Here is a 17,877-nt window from a genome sequence, read left to right as displayed (position 1 = left end):
TGTTACCCAGAAGGCAATTATCCCCCATCCCACTGGCAGAACAATACAATCAATCACTGTAATTTCATTTGATCCCTTGGCTCCTGCCTGTTTATGCCAACAGAGTAATAAGTTTAATCTTTATCATACGCTTATCGAAAGCATAACAAATAGAGAAGGGCTCTCAAAAAACCTTTGATGAAATGTTATTACCCAGAATGAATCATAGAGATGGGTAAAGATTTGCTTTCCAATCTAGTTACTTTCGGGGCTTGCACGGTCCCAAAAAGCATTTTACACTCTAATAAGGAGGAGTGAGTAGAAAAGCATAAATGGGGCAGGAAGGCGAATGAAGAGCTCCACATGCCTTCACCACTCAACGTCTTCTCAGATTGGCTCAATGGACTTCAAATTGACCTCTAACTTGGAACTGGAAACTCAGATTATCTTCAGCTTAATGCTGATGCATATTCTTATTACTGTCTGCCAGACAATGTACATAATAGAGAAACAAGGTTATACAATAAACTGAACAATCCAAGTAGAGACAAGTCTATGTAAAAAAAAAAAAAAAAACAAGTAATTTGTTTGACCAAATTGGTTTATTTAACTGGAGAAGAAAAGTCTGTTACTCCATGTTTGCTGGAGGAATTAATGATTTCACATAAAGCCTGTTGCTTCAGGCGGGTTAGCTAAAATGCAATTGTGAGTCTTTAGCACCAACCCAAGAGCTCACGCTGTTTGGATATTCAAAGACCAGAATAAGATCCATTATTTAGTGTTAAACGAGGCTCTTGTTTTGATGCAGTACAAATCTAACTGCCGGCAGAGTTTGAACCATAATTAACTCGGGCTACAAATTAGATGCAGTGCTTGTTGTGTGCTAATTGCTGAGGATTTATTGAGGCAAGAGTGGGAGGGGAAGAGAAAAGGAAGAGAAGGAGAGAGAGAGAGGTGCAGTTGCTCCCAGACAAATATAATGCGATTAACAAGCGGTTGCCTTTGCAGGGCAAAAATCTGGCTACAAGCAAGATTGGCTTCTTTCCAAGCGATGCTGTGAGGCCTTGCCCGTGTGTAAGTGTGCATGTTTATTGTAATCAATAAGACAAATTTAGTATCATTACAATGCATTCAGTGTATTGATGTTTTGGCAGAAGAAAATAGGTCTTTTTTTTGCAGTTTTCTCACTGTAGAAGATGGATTTTAGCTATTAGATATACCTTGAATATCACATAAATGACCTCTACCCTTTGATCTGACTCAATCAAAACTCAAAATAACCACAATTACTTTTCTATGCCAGGTTCCAAAACCTGTCGATTATTCTGCCCAGCTCTGGTAAGTGGCAAAAATAAATGTCTAAGGATGGCCACAGTTCATTCTTACTCCAGATTATAGATAATGTTGGCTATACATTGTCTATGACAATGCATTGTGAGTGGATCAGTGTAATTACAGTAGCTGTTTATGGATGTTGAGGTTTGCAGGGCCTATGGAAAGATGCCAAGCTGAGGTCGCCCTCTTGGACCGGGAAAACAGCACGTATCTGATTCGGCACAGGAGTAAAGAGTGCACTGAATATGCAATCAGCATAAAGTAAGTGACATCTTGCTTTCTATTTATTTTCTCCAACATTTTTCACTCTTTTACCAAAAAATAAATAAATAAAAATGAAATAAACACAACACATGCAGTCAGCACCAGTCTTGTGGGCAAAAACACCTTCTTGTGAGAGACGGATGGTGGGAATAATTCAAGCAAACAAAATGCCCACATGCAAATAACTCAGAAAACAAACAATTCATCAAATGTTGAAGTGGATGGGCTGCAGCAGAAGGAGATCATGCTGTGTTCCAGTAGTCACTGCAAAATAAGAAGTTGTAGTGACTATACAATCAACAACATCTAGTAACTGAAGATTGACAAAAAGAAAAAATCATGTCTGGTCTAATGAGTCACAGTTTATACTGAAGTGCAAATGTTTGGAAAAGCAGTGTCGCTTCTAAAGGTCTAAAATGAGAAAAGAAACATTTCTTAGGGTTTGTTCTAGCAATATAAACCTATTTGTTCCAAGTTTTGAAGTGTCTGCTTTCACCCTAATTTTCTAACAAGCTTCTAAATATTGACAAAATAGTTGGGAGAAAACATACTGTTCCCAGCCCTCCTAGTATGTAAATGCATCAGTGCTGACTGCTGAGGTAGCTAATTTCCTAAGAGACCATCTTATCAACGAAAAAATTTCACTATTCTTGACACAAGCATCCAACAAATTAAAAATTCATTTTCACAGGGAAAAAAAAATCCTTCACCCAGCAAAAAGTGCCGCCGTTTGCTCTACAGGCGTGAAGAAATAAAACTGAATTCATTAAATCCTGTTGTTGCTTTGTTGGTTAAAATCTGAAGAGTTTCGTCTTGGGGGATTTTTCTATAACGCTGTCTCTCGCTGAAATGGATCCAGGGATGCATCTTGTTATGGTTTTACACAGTTACTTAATTTTGCACTTTAGTGCGTTTGTGGGTTAAATTTCATCAGTTTATTTCATGCAACAGTTATTATTCAAGGTTACGCTAAACTGCATTTGCCATTGTTGTGGTTTATTTTACAACTTTTCTATAAGGACAACAATTAATTAAACTTGGCCCTTCTCTAGTTATATAATTATAAATGTATATAATAAAATAATGTCAAGTTAGAGCTTACTGGTCTCTTAATTAGATTAATTAGAAATACAGTACTTGCAGTACTTAGAAATATTGTACTAGAGATAGATAAATGAGTAAATACAAAATAAAGCTTTCAAAATTATGATTTCATGTTGTAACGGAATAAAGCCAATCTGGAATCAAGTGTTTGCGATATCTGGCAATGAGTCTTTCACATCACTGTGGAGGAATTTTGGCCCACTCTTCTCTGTACATTTGTTTTAATTCAGTCACACTGCAGAGTTTTTGAACATGAACGGCCTGTTTAACATCAAAACAAAGCCTTTCAATCTGATTTAAGTCTGGCCACTCCAAAACCTCAATTCTTTTTTTTCTGCCATTCAAAGGTCAACTTGCTGGTGTGTTTTGAATCATTGTCCTGCTGCATAACCCAAGTGCGCCAGAGCTTCAAGGCACAAACTGATGGCCGGACATTGTCATTCAGGATTTTGTGTTAGAGAGTGGAATTCATGGTTTAAGTAATTAAAGCAAGCCGTGTCAGTCCTAAAGCAGCAAAGCAGCCATAGACCATCACATAACCACCATGTTTGACTATTGGTATAACATAACTTTTGTCTCATCAGTCCATAGAATATTTTCCCAAAAGTCATCAAGATGTTTTTCAGCAAATTTAAGTCTAACCTTAGTGTTTATATTGGTTCGTGGTGGTGTGGTTTTACCTTGAATCTCTCCAATGAATGCCATTTTACCCAGCGTCTTCCTTATTGCTGAATCACAAAAACTTACTTTAACTGAGCCAGGCGAGGCTTGCAGTTATTGAGACGCTGTTCTTTCTGACCTTCTCGATGAGTCATCCATGTGCTCTTGGATTAATTTTGGTAGGCCTGCCACTCCTGGGAATGTTCACAATTCTTCCAGGTTTTCTCCATTTGTCGAATAATGGCTCACATTATAAGCTTAGAAATAGCTTTGTAACTCTTTTCCAGTGACTTTGTGTCTCAGATGTTTATTCAGGTTTGTGGCATGATGTGTTGCTTTTTTTTTTCTTTTTTCTTTTTTTTTTTTTTAATAGATCTGTTAGCCTACTTCACTTTGTCAGACAGGTTCTATTTAAGTGAATCAGCAGGTGTAGGAGTAACCAGGCCTGGGTGTGGCTAATGAAATTGAACTCAGATTTAAAAAAAAACAGGTTAATCACAGTTATTTCATTATTTAACAAGGGGAGCAATTACTTTTTTGCATTTTTAACCAGGTAGGTTTGTATGGCTTTTTCCCCTTAATGAATGAAATCATCATTGAAAAGCTGCATTTTGTATTTGTACTCTGATTCTCTAAAGCCTGTAATTGTGACAATATAGAGTTAGATTAACAATGTTCCTTGAAAGACACATTTTTCACTGCTAAAGTACAAAATTCTCAAAACTTTTCTAGTTTTAGTTAAAAACATTTTTTGGTGAAGGAGACCTTGTCCGGCATTTGCACATCATGCCTAACATTTGTAGAAGTTCATTTTTGTTATTGTATGACAGTTATTCAACTGAATATAGCATGGGAAAGACGGGGAATCGTATAGTCTATTTCACCATCTGTCTCAGACGTATATTCAACAAAAACTTGATAGCGTTGCATCAGACTGTTTGATGCTCTTCAGTTATCAGTCTGTGTATTTCAAAAGATGGCTAGAAACACACTTGAGTTGTAGATAAAACATACTTCCCTTAAGGCCTCAACAAATGACTGCTTTATCTACAAGCGGAGTGCCTGCGTACTCCTCTTTTCAAATACAGCCCTGTCCATTTAACTAGTGAATACGTTTCAGGGCACATCAAAGCTTGTTCACTCTGTTAAAAAAGAAAGGACTATCGAGTCCCTCTGACCTGCCATGATGGCTCCAAGAGATTATAACAAGTGAGGGTGCACTCTGAAATAGTGTTTGGATGTTAAGACTATTCAGACTGTGACACACCATTCCAGCCCATTTGGTTTGGTGGACTCATACCGTTCCTCATTCAAAGCTTTGATGTACAGGGCCGGTTTCTGAACACTCCAATCCTAATTGCCTGTCTCAATGCTTAAGATCATTATCAGGATGGCCATTTGAGATAATGGAGCTTTACACAGAGAGCTGCTACTAATCAACTGGAACTGTCTGGTGTCAAACACTACAAGCGGTCAGTTTGTGTGTGTGCTGAATGCTGTTTGCATGTGTGTAACACCTTGGGAGCCTCTACGAGGGAAGGAAACATCTTGCCTTCACCAAACAGGGGTTATCTGTCTCTGTGTGTTAGGCACCCTATGACTGCAAATCAGTAACATGTTACTTACAGTACAGTCATACATTCAGTACATCCATACAGTCGTACATGCAACTTGAAAATATTATTTTCATTGGTTATACACTGCACTGAGAGATTTTCAGTCTGTCTTCGTATATCAAGGACATGTTAGATACAGCACAGTACAGGAAATGGCTCAAACTCCCAACTTACTTTCACTACCACTTCAAACACTCCTACATTAAAACATATAACTATATATAGTATTATAATCTCAAATAGATGCAGTGTTTTATTGAAATGTTTGCAAACATACATGGGAATACAGTCTACAAGGCAAAAAAAGGTTTGTCCAATTTTAACAAGCTAGAGACCACACTTATTCTTCAACAAAACCCGAAGTATCATAGGCAGGCTTTCTTGTATATTCTTTAAGTAGTCTCCAGGAATAGTTGTCCATGCCTCTTGAAAGACATTTAAAGCTCTTCTTCTTCTTTTTACATCACATTAATGTTGAGGTCCAAGCCCCGGGGAGCCCAATCCATGGCAGATCACATTCAATTGTTTTTTTTTTTTTTATCCAGGTCTCCTTTTGCTGCATTGACAGTGTGTTCGGGGTTATTGTCATGCTAGAAGTTTATCAATCAGATACTTTCCAGATGGTATTACACACCGAATCAACATCTGACAATAGTTTCTACATTTATAATTTCATCACTTTTGTCAAGATCATCAAAATTTGACTTAAGTACAGCTCCAAGCCATGACTGTAGCATTTGTCCTCTGCCGTACTCTTTTCAGTACATACTGTATGATAACTATGCAGCAAAAATGTAAAGTTTTGATTCATCAGTCCATAAGACCTGGCCAGTGATTTTTCAGTCCAGTTCCTGTGTAATTTGCCATACTTCAGCCTGTTTCCTTTAATTGGGAAATGCTTCTTAACAGCTGCTCTTTGACTAAAATTCAATGCTATATGACTTAGTAAAAAATATACAAACAAAAAGCATTCCTCTGAAAGCGGTCAGGTTCAAAGACTGCACTGAAAATGAATGAATAAATGAACCTTGGACAACTGTTGAAAAATATAAAAAAAAAAAGAGAGAGATGGCTCAAGAATTTTGCACAGCACTGAGTGATGATTTAGTCGTTTAATTAAAAATATCACCCAATTGCAACTTATGTTTACAGTTAGTTGTAATGCAATTGTGCTAACTTTCAGTGTGGCAAACACACCAAGTCCATACAATCAGCAGCAGTAATTAGGCAACTCTATTGCAGAATTCACATTCCTTAGTAAAAAGAGGGCACGCTGTACTTTGGTATTATGGTGGCTGTCAAAAGCTGACACTCTTGTTATTCTGTCTATTTGTGACTGGCTGATTAGAAACTGTTATAGAGTATAATTTATGAGTAAAATAATTACTGTTGTCTAACCCTGAGCACAGTTGTGACACTGTGTCAGCTAATGTATTTAAAGCTGGGGTAGGCAACATATTTTTGGCAGCACTGAACACCGAACAAAGCCCCTGGCTTCATTTTTTAGTTTTTCTACATTTTTTTGTGAATTATAATAAAAGGATCAGTCTAATTCTAGCATAATTTTGACTATACGGTGCTTTGGTAAGAGATAGAAATTGGCTCAGCATAGTAACCAACTCTCAGCACAGACAGACCTTAGTGACAGTTCATCATAGAGACTGGACTGATACAGAAGCATGTCTACTTGATTAACAACCCATGTCTTATTCATCCTCCACAGGTTCAATGATAAAGTCAAGCACATTAAGATTCTGACCAAGGATGGAGGCTTTTACATCGCCGAGAGTCGGGTGTTCAAAACTGTGCTGGTAATGGCTTTATCTTTGTATGGATTTTTGCAGCCTACAATCTGCTATAGCATTAATAAGCATAATCATTTTGACTTTCCACTATTTTTGCAGACCTCTCTTGAGAAAAATGCAATTTCCATACAAGTAAAAATGTACTTTTTAAAATTAAAATTATATAACTTCCACTGGTTTATTTTGACATGTTTGTACCCACTTAGAAAGCCACAGGGAAATGTTTTATATCGCAGCAGCTGATATTCAAATGTATTCAGTGCTTGCACTTGACATTGATGTAAAAAAAAATACATTGTGGTATGCTGCCCCATGGACACTTTCTCTGTAATACTCTCTGTATTTGCATTGCTTGTACTGTCAAGAATAATGAGCAGCTAACCTTTCAACTTGTCCTTGCATTCACTTCTATAGACTTGTGCACTATACAGTCTGTATTTTTATGGCTTAGCGGTGCTTAGGGTACATTTTGTTTTCTTGTGTGGTTGACACAGGACTTGGTGGAATACTACCAACAGCACTCTCTAAAGGAGGGTTTCAGCAGTCTCGACACCACTCTACAGCACCCCTACAGGGAACAGCCCAATGGAAACGTGCCCACGGCCATTACCAAGGTCGGGAGTGGTAAGTCTGCTTTGCAAACATTCAGGTTCCTTTCCTGATGGTATCTGTATGACAGGCTGAAAAGCTCCAAGTTCAGATCAGAGCTTTATCCAGTTGTAGCTGAAAGATATTCTGAGCATTTGTTTTGACCTGTTTGGAGGACCAGAGGGTCAGACTTTTGCTACAACAGACAAGGTCAGATAAAGCAAGGCGAGTAGTATTTTTTTTTTTCCCTGGGAAGTTTAAACCTGTCTTTATGATGGATATAGTCAGTGGTCTATATTTCCCATGCCATCTCATAGACACAATAAAACACTCTAAACCCCAAAACCATTTGCTGGAATCAGTTTCTCACCTACTACACAGTTTCTTACATTACAGTCAAGTCAGTGTACTATACACTCTTGCTTTATATATAAATAAAAACATGTTGACAAAGCAGTTGTTTCATTATTAGACACTTAAGTGTCTAATACCTCTGTCTTGATACCCAAGGCTGTCATATTCCTACCATTTGAGACATGTTAGAAACACTTAGTTCAGCATAATGAGCTAACATGATTCCCCTTGGAATAGCATAGCATAGACAGCAGCAGATTTATCTTCGAACCTCTTTTTTTTTTTTTGCTCGGTTGGTCTTCTCATGTCATTTAAGATTTAACTGCCTGATCGGTGTATTTAATAGTAATAATAATAATAATAATAATAATAATAATAATAATAATAATAAACTTTATTTATAAAGCACTCTTAAAAACCAAGGGTATGCCAAGGTGCTTAACAAGTAAGATAGAGAATAGGAGGAGGATAATAGAAATAGGACCAAAGCAAGTGCTAAGTATGCCAGCAGGTAGCTGTCACTGATACATAGGAAAGCAACAGGTACAGAGCAAACAAGAATTTAAATGAGCATAAAAGTGCATGATATAAAATCATAAAAGAAATATTAACTAGAGGGAAAGGCAAGATTGAATAAAACTAAACTAAAAATAAGGGTTTTTAGTTGTGATTTGAACAGTGCAATGGAATCAGATGCGCGGAGGTCGAGAGGAAGGGTATTCCACAGTACCGGGGCAGCCAGAGCAAACGCACGGTCACCCCGGGACTTCAGCCGAGATCTGGGTTGTTGTTGTTCTAGCAGGAGTAGTAGTTTGAGAAGTTCACTAAGATAACTTGGCGCTAATTTATTAATAGTTTTGAATGTAAGGAGTAATATTTTAAATTGAATACGGTACTTTATGGGCAGCCAATGCAAGCTAGCTAGAACAGGAGTAATATGTCAAAATTTCCTGGTACCAGTCAAGAGGCGGGCTGCTGCATTTTGGACTGTTTGCAGTCTAAGAAGAAGAGAAGAGGGAAGACCGTAGTACAAGGAGTTACAATAATCCAACCTGGAGGTCACAAAAGCGTGAATAAGCTTCTCCAGGTCCTCATGTGGAACATAATGCCTAGCCTTAGAGATAAGGCGCAGTTGGTGGAAGCTAGATCTCACTACAGCAGACACTTGCTTATCGAGTTTGAGTGGGCTATCCAGCAGTACACCCAAGTTACTGACATAGTCACAGGAAGAGCTAGCAAAGGAACCCAGGGCAGCACAGAGTTGGGCACGAGGGATTTTACTGTTGAACACCACAATCTCAGTCTTCTTATCATTCAAAACAAGAGAATTACTCAGGAACCATTCTTTGACCTCCCGCATGCATTCTTGAAAGTAGTGCAGGGACACAGCAAGGTCGTCAGTAAGTTCATGCCTGATCGGTGTACTAATGTACACCGATCAGGCATGCCATTATGACCACCTGCCTAATATTGTATTGGTCCACCTTTTGCTGCCAAAACAGCCCTGACCCATTGACGTATTGACTTCACTAGACCCCTGAAGGTGTGTTGTTGTATGTAGCACCAAGATGCTGCATTGCACACAACAAACTGCATTGCACTTTGTATTCTGACACCTTTCTATAAAAACCAGCATGAACTTTTTCGATTACATGTTCAGTAAGCCTGTTAGGGTCCGCTTGGGTCCCATTGACGTAAATTTCGTCATCAGACAGCGAGCACGAGGGTCCATGTGACCGTCGGTGTGCCTGCCTGCTTTTTGTGACTGCACAGACTACTCCGTGGAGAATTTACATTATAGTACAACAACTACACATGTGCCCCAGGTGGCGGACTTCAAAGAAGTAGTCAGCAGTTGGGTCTCCAGCTGTCCTTGTCTGTATCAGCGGTGGTGTATAATCTAGGTTTTAAATGAAGAATATAAAAAACATGACTTCATTAATTGATTCTGTTCTAATTATTTGTTCAGTTTGTCTTCAGTGAAGAAGGAAGCATACACTAGAAGTAGAAAGTAGAAAACAGAAGTAGAAAATGTGGATAGACATTTGGAGGAAGCCCGGAGACGGAGAATAACAGCAGCAGAAGGCGAGAACAGGCGAGACAGAGAATGCAGTGCAAAAGATGATACGTTGTATTAACATGCATCCGGATACGTAATCTGGATAATGATGATGATTTACGCTGGCTATTAATAGCTGTTCTTGTTATGTTGATTTTACCCTCATTGTAAATGACTCACAGTTATAGATGACTAATTTGGAAAAAAACATTAAAATCCATTGATTTTGTGACATTCATGGCCATCTGAGATCTGATAAAACAGACCACCTATATGTGATCTACTTCTATTCTAATTGTTATTTATTCTGTGTGCATTTGTGTGTCAGGTTAATCTGTGTATGTTTTCATCCTATACATCTTACTGCGTCTTAATAGATGCAAAGAGTACAAAGGGATGTGGAGTCAGAGAGATAGGAGAGGAAAACACAAAAGAGAGTCGGAGACAGCGAGTGAGAGAAATATAAAAGAGCCTCTGCAGCTCACCAGGCTTGGGAAAGCGAGGTCCCAGTTAGAGCCCAGTGCCCGAGGCAAGCACCAGGAGCCTGCTACTCCAAACGTCACACTCCGCACTCTGCTCAGCTCTGAGATGGCTTCACAATTTTCCTGACAGGACATGACATTTTACTTGGGCTTGCCGTGGAAAAAAAAAACCTGTGACAGCCGCCTGCTGACACACACCTGGGGGATACCCCTGGTCCAACCGAGAGACCGTGACTGTTTCCGCAAAAGTGGGAAAAGTTTGCAAATATGATCTGATGTAAAAGAGCAGGAAGCAGCTGGAGGTAAACTGTCTTAACTTAAAATAAGGTGTATGTGTAAACAACCATAGCTGCCGCAAGAGTGGCAGAGGCAAGCAACTGAACACAGGAACAAAGTCAAAGTTAGCCCTTTGTGTCTTTTCGGATGTAAAATTCTGCTACATCCTTGTCCCTCTCACTCCTTTGTCAGCATCGGTCTCCTAGCGCATCAAGCTTCAAAGCAGCTCTGGAAGAGGCATGTTTGTGCATTGCTGCCATTCACCGCGCCGCTGTCTCTGAAAAACTCTTGACAGACCTGCCGCTGCCTCATTGCATTCTGGGATAGATTATTATTGCCTTAAGTCGTCCACCCCCATAGACAGACTTAGAGTGGGCACCGTATTCTCTGTCTGGTAAACAGCCTCTGTGGAAAGACAGATGTCATGCCAAAACAACAACAATCTCAAAACAGACACCTCATAGCAAAGAAAATAGAATGCAAGGCTGAGTAAACAATCACAAGATGCAGAACTACTGTAAAGCCATCAAAACTCTGGAGTAATTTGCTTGGAAAAACCCCAGCTAGAATTTTTAATTAAGTCTGACTGAGTGCATTTCCCTGTGTGTGTGTGAAAGCTTGAGTTGGGAACTAATTAGCAATGCAATGATCTCGTGTTGTCTGTCAGGATGATCATTTTGTAGTTAAGTCTAACTTTTACTGGGACACTGGAGTCTGTTATCTTATATCAATATCATTAAAATTGATATATAATGTCCTGGAAATATTTATGACAGAATTATTGAAAGAATTTTAAGATACTCAACTTGCATTCACCTGAAAACATCTAATACATCAGCCCTGCAATACATTTTCACAAGGTTTCTAGTATTCAGTTGTTGTAGCTTTGTGGTCATTTCTCTGGCCCACATTGATATAAATAGCACATTTTAAATAATAGAAACTCATGTCACCCTGTGCACGTTCCATGCACATATGTTCTTGTGCAAAAGAATCAAAAATATTTTCATGTAAAGTATAAATACTCATGCTATGTTAGTATGTTAATAGTTGTGCAAACTCTGGTCGGACACTTGACGCATGTTGGTCTCCGCCTGTACGGTACAAAGAGAAGGCATGAAACCATACTGCTGTGCTGACAGGAGTTGTTTTCTGAGCATGAGGGTCTGCTGGCTCAGGTGAGATTTCATATGGGAGCAGGAGCTCTTAGCTTTGCAGTGTGGATTCCCAGACGCTGCCTTGTCACAGCACCGTGCTTCTGCTCAGACGTATACTTACACACAAGCTGCCGCTGCTTTTTTAGTCTGAAGCTGAAAATTTTGCTATTGCTGATTTTTATGCAGTGTAACCAGCACAAAGTTGAAGAAAGCCACACTATGTAGCCAAAAGTTTACACCCGAGACTTATTATTCAGCATAGTAAACCAAAAATGATGGACGTTAATAGGCAAAGGGATTCTTTACAGAAATTCCTACAACAAGTAGATCCATCTGTATACCCAAATAGTCTTTAGTATTCAGACCAGCAGTCCTGCTCATACCATCTCCAAATTAAGTGTCTCCCATCAATTTTTCATTTTCACTGGGTTAGGTCCTTTGGTGAAAAACATATTATCATTCATTTTATCCTGATATATTAGTATGCTAAAGCAAACTAAATTATATATTCTGATTATTTTTGTTGAAGTTTTTCTCTTTTAGGATTGGACCACAATTAGAGAAGAAGTGGTAACCAAATAAAGGACTTCATACAGCATTTTGTGAAATCTCTTGTAATGTCTTTATATGGCTGTGGCGGTTTTGGCAGTTCTGCGTAGGACTGCCACACTGTAGTGCTCCTGTCTCCACATTTTTATCCTGAATTAGGAATAATACTTTCTCAGACTTGTTTCTGCTATGTCAAAAGCACACAATTGTCTTAAATATTGGTCCATTGCCTACCACTGACATTTTGCTGAATTGGTACTGAGGCATAAAAAGCAACATATAAGTGTTTAAAAAAAAAAGTCATATCTATACTGACTTTCAGGCATCAAAACGTATTATAGGCTCACTCACTTAACCCACCTTACTGCGGTTTGTGCTGTGTAAGATTTTGCGCATGTGCCCGGGGCAGTAACAATTTGTCTGATGGTTTCACTGTTTTGCCCTCCTCTCTCACTGCGTATCCCCAACCTTATTTGCTTTTTTGCTTGTACTTTGACTTTGACAACTTTTACTCTTTCTCTCTCCTTTACCCTCACACAAACACGCTCTCTTTCTGTCAAACTTGTGTTTACTTTGCTTATGTTCTCTCTTTGCTCCCACTACGGCCTGAACCCCCTCCCATCACTCGCTTCGTTTCTCTGTAGTTTCTCCTGGCGGCTGCAGCTTTGTTCCTCCCTCCTCCTCGCCTTTCTGGTCAGGTACAGGTACAGCTTTTCTACTCTCTTTGAATTCCCCCCGCTGTATGTCCACGTTTCTAAAGATGACCTGTCTTGTTTTCTTGTCTCTTTTAAATAATGCATTTTTTTTCCTTGGTAATTACACAGAGTGTATAAGTCACCCCTTTGGGGAAAAACCCTCACATCAGTCTTCTGGAAATTAAATATCACAGATGTTATGAATTTCTGCCGGCTATGATATCTCCCATTTGGTCAAGATAACTGCAGAAATGTCAGCAAACCACTGGCAAAGAGCTGCAAAGCCACCATTGCTGGCATTTACATTTTACTACATCCAACAATAACACTATCAATTCAGCTAATTAAAAAGATGACATGCGCTTTTGTTTGTATGGTTTCACTTAATGAACTGTGACAAATATGTTACACAATAAAACAGTTAACTGAGCTTTAGTATCCATTAAAAGTTGTGACTTTAAGGCCAACAGTGGTGGTTACCCTCTTGAAATAATGAGTAAAGGCTCCCGAGTCAGAATAACTGGAGGTTTTTCACATTTTCGTGTTTCCAGCAAGACACGAATGCAAAAATTATAGTTTATTAAGAATATTTAAGAATTAAATGATCTCTCTCTCTGTGCTTCCTTTAAGCATGCGTGTGTGGAAGTGAGCACCTGAGTTGTTGTGATGTGGGTTAACTTTGGATGTCTGTGTGCATGAGAGGATAGATGTATTCCTTTCGTCCAGCATATCTGCACAGTCGTGTCATCTGTGTTTTCACAGATAAGGTAAACAAACCTATGCAGAGCCGTGTTCACGTGTGATATGAGCCCTGACCTGCATGCGTAGGAACAAACTTGGATAACCTGATAAGTGCTGGATGCATCGCTTGAATTCACCTTTAACTTTTAATAAGATGATCACATGACCATGATAACCCAAGTTCTCTCATCCCGGCTGCGTGCTTGGACACACCAAGCTGAGCTGTCGGATACATTTCTCCTCTCTCACCCGTGAACCTTAAGCATTATCTCATTTCTGTCTCTGCGGTTTTGCTTTTACATGAATCAAACCCATGAGTCAAGGCTTTTTAGAATCGCTGCCTTATCATTCTCACAAAATGGCATAGTCAGTTTACTACGATTAATACCTGTGAGGAATATGTTTTGTACTAAAAAAAAGAAAAAATCAATGAACCATAATAATTTTATAGCCATGTATAAGAAAGCTAGATAAACTGAATTTAGTTTGGCTCAAGTTCTCTCTTGATCCTTGTTAGTTTTCTTACAGTAAGTGAGCATGAAAGTTTAATCTCACCCTGAAAACAGCAGTACATCTGTAAACTTTGTCTTTAAATATTAAATTCAGCTTACATTTTTGTATGGAGTGTAACTCTGATCTGTAAGTGTGATATTTCTTGCTGGATCAGTGTCAGCAGATGTTTTCACAGTGTCTAAGATAAGGTGAAATTTTGTAAATGGGTCCAAAAGTAATATAAGATCTCTCTCTGTTTCAGTCTTTTCTCCTAGAGTGGTGGGTTATGCAATTGCACGCTACGACTTCTGCTCCAGAGACACGCGGGAGCTTTCTCTGCAACAGGGAGACGTTATCACTATCTACACCAAGATGCCCAATGGGTGGTGGAAGGGAGTAGTCGGTGGCAGGGTATGTCTTTGACAAACTTGCTCTTTGCAGCTGGCAGGATTTTTTGCTCATTTCTAAGTGGGACAACAAATAAATATTTCACAAATATTTTGTATTAAAAATGAAATTAAAAAGGGTGAATCAGTAAATGTCTGTGTTTGGCAGGGAGCTTGTGAGTGAGCATGTCATGAAGGGTGAACCACTTCATCCATAGTTAAATGGAAAAAAGCTCCTTAGTTTTAATGGGACATGTCACATTGGCACAACAAAACGTCCGTCAGTTAATTGTTTTTTTACCAGGTTTGTTTAGCCAAAGTATCAGTTGTTATGCAATTCGATGCACAACGACTCGCCACTAAATTTGCTCACATCTGAGTATGCCACTGCTTGTGAACACACTTCTCCAACCCTGCCATGCAGGCACAGTGTCACAGTTACCACTCATCCTAGAGTTAACAATGAATTATCTCTTGTACTCACCTCCAAATTGTCAGAATTATTGACCCATCCTGATCAAAACTACATATAACAGTCTGTACATTGTGACAGGAAAAGAATTCTTCACAAGATCAGCGGAGGTCTGGTCGAGTTTGAAATGCTGATCTAGATGCTACTTTTCTCTTCTTAGGTGGGATGGTTTCCCTCTACTTATGTGGAGGAGGAGGACTGACTTCGCTTATTGGAACGTGTATTCAGCACCCATTCAGGCTGAAACCCTCCAGTGAACGCCATGCTGCTCTGCCACTGTCTGGGCCCACAGTCATATCTCTCTTTGATAAAAATCCAGAGACTTGGACACAAGAGGAGGTGGCGGTGCCCTTAAAAACCTTCTCCTGTCCTCTGACAGACTCTCACACAGAAATGTCAAATCACAGATTCCAGGAGCGTCATGCCATATCTTACCCCTACGCAGTCCTGTCTGCCCCCGCGGCCCACTGGGAAGTACATGTGCTGTGCCTAGATAACCCTCCCCCTTCCCGTCCTCTCCCACTCAACTTCTCTTATTATTGATGACTCCATCATCTGGTATGAGTCTTGCCTTTCGTTGTTGTCATGTTTCGAGGTCAGCAAGGCTCAATCATCTAGCTGGACCACAGATCCTGCTGATAGTGCCCTGCTCAGGTACCAAATTAAAGTGAAAGTGTTGATGTTTTTGACTCTTCCTGGAACACTATAGCCCTCATGGCTGTGTCGACATTTGCATTCAGTTTCCTTTAATTTTGTTTTTTGCATTCCTAACTGCGTGGACACAAACCTTTGATAGAACTGTAACTGCCAAACTTTGAATTTGACCCTAATTTTAAAAAAGGGGTGGAACATGGAAAAAAAGGATGGAACCATGATGGACTGATTTGTCAGTGGACCTGTGGACGCAGAAGTGATGCACATCTGCAGAGAAACAGCTGATTATGTGGCCATAGGACGCCACCGATAAAGCTACATCTCCCAAATTAGATTCCTGTTAAATACTGTTTTATTTAAATAATCACCTCAACTTTAAGTGCAGCCTTCAATAAACATTGAGTTGATGAAAATCATTAAAAATGTGTTTAGCCTGAAAAGCTATAGTTTGACATTTTGAGAAATATACTTATTTGCTCCCTTGGCAAAATTAGATGAGAAGGTTAATACCAGTCTGAATTTAGTCTGTTTAATATAAAGTTTGAAACAGTCATTGGCATAAAGGCTCACTTATTGAGAGGTTAGAATTCATTTGTTCAATTTGTAATAAAGCAAAACTGTAAAACATTCAATGTGCGGTTTTACTTGTATATGTGTTGGGCTTTCTTGTCAGCGGGGACTTTTTTATGTCTCTGTGGGTTGTCTGGCAAACCCATAGTGATGACGAGTGATGTTAGAGAACTTAAGAGGGGCTGGTAGGTGGGTATTGAAATCTCCATAGCAAGTTGGGTTACTGAAGCCAGTCTTTATGCTAAGCTAAGCTAACCTCCTTGTGGCTGCAGGTTCATATTTAGTGGAAAGACACAAGAGTTATCAGTCCTCTGTTACACTCACCAAGAAACTCTAAGCATTTCCCAAAATATCAACCTATTCCAGCCGTGGTTATTCCTGGCCTACAAGACTACAAATGAATATGGCAACTTGTCACAGTGAGAAAGGTGGTTTCACAGTGTTACCATTTAATGACACTAGAGCAAATATATTGCCCAGTTCTCATACATTTTTAGACATCAAAGAGAAAAAGTGTATGCTTAAAAGGAATTACAAAGCCAAATAAATTTTAAAAGCACATGTGTGGCGTGGATAGGTCTATACTTGAGCTCCTTGATCTTTTGATCATTTACTGTGGAAACCAGAGAGCCCTTTTGCATTCCACGGATTTTGTGTTTACCTCAACTCTCTCTCTCTCTCTTTTTTTTTTTTTTTTTTTTTTTTTGGTTTCAGTATGAATGATTCAAGGGTGATGTAACTGCTGTTCACTGTAGAGCAAGGTAGCACAAGGGCGTTAAGCGATGCTGTTTTCCTTCAAACATTAATACCCAACTAACCATGTGTTTGACATAAATATTTAATAAAAGCACGCTCTTTGAATTGCACTTTTAAAATGGGATAGGCTATTATTCCCTCTTCGGACAAATGTTACATTGCAGGAACAAAGGCTCTGCGAGGTTGCATCACAAATCACAGCTGTGTCTGATATGGTTTTTGTAGGCGCAGTGGAGAACAGGCAGTGCTCAAATAATGTCCAAACAAACAGAACAGGGAAGACGACTGAAAACCGTTATGATGTAGGAACATGTAGATGTAGAACAGTAGGTTTTTTTTCTTTGCCACACTGAAATTTGGCACAAAATAGTGCCACTTTCAGCAAATTTGCATTGTACAGGCTAAAATTTGCAACATATTTCCTCTCTTGGAAATTATATTTGTTGATCCTTTGTCCTAAATTAGTTATAACTTGAGCGCAATGGCTCAATTAAAGTAAAAGAATGTGACTGCAGGATTTCCAGTATCTCCAAATGCAAGGATTTTTTTGTACACTCGTCACATGCATGTATTTGTCGTAACCATATAGTATGTGTAAAAAAAAAAAAAAAAAAAAAAAAAATAGATATAGCCAGTCTGATGTCACACAGTGTTTTTGACCCTGCATTTCGAAGTCTTTTTAGCATTTTGTCTTGCTAAAGTTATTAAACATGGGAGTCTGCCAGGATTGATGGCCTTCTGCAGGCACCCCAAAGTGGGCATTAGAATAATTGCCTAGGAGGTGGATTATAGATTAATTATTATACAATTATTATAGAGAAAACAGTCATAGGACTGTGGGACTGATAGGTCAGCATTACAGAAAAATGTCCTACTGAGTAAA

The 17,877-nt window shown here is 39.1% G+C and overlaps 1 protein-coding gene across 3 annotated transcripts in view; it reads left to right on the top strand.

The window, feature by feature from the left end:
- The window catches only part of LOC102795976 (guanine nucleotide exchange factor VAV3-like), a 58,052-nt gene extending 41,993 nt beyond the window's left edge, over positions 1-16,059 (top strand). For 2 of the 3 annotated variants that reach the window (XM_087831406.1, XM_087831405.1), the window contains exons 21-27: positions 988-1,053; positions 1,283-1,317; positions 1,459-1,575; positions 6,682-6,769; positions 7,258-7,387; positions 14,419-14,567; positions 15,175-16,059. In XM_087831406.1, the coding sequence (XP_087687532.1) occupies positions 988-1,053; positions 1,283-1,317; positions 1,459-1,575; positions 6,682-6,769; positions 7,258-7,387; positions 14,419-14,567; positions 15,175-15,216 (627 nt within the window). In that variant the 3' untranslated portion in view covers positions 15,217-16,059. Of the gene's footprint in view, positions 1-987; positions 1,054-1,282; positions 1,318-1,458; positions 1,576-6,681; positions 6,770-7,257; positions 7,388-12,872; positions 12,927-14,418; positions 14,568-15,174 lie in introns of all 3 variants that reach the window. The other variant, XM_087831407.1, reaches the window with a different exon arrangement.
- Positions 16,060-17,877: the final 1,818 nt, after the last annotated feature.

This window comes from Neolamprologus brichardi, chromosome 18, assembly GCF_056152115.1.
Source record: "Neolamprologus brichardi isolate AB-2024 chromosome 18, ASM5615211v1, whole genome shotgun sequence".
Taxonomy (NCBI): Eukaryota; Metazoa; Chordata; class Actinopteri; order Cichliformes; family Cichlidae; genus Neolamprologus; species Neolamprologus brichardi.
This window is presented reverse-complemented; position numbering and strand designations above follow the sequence as displayed.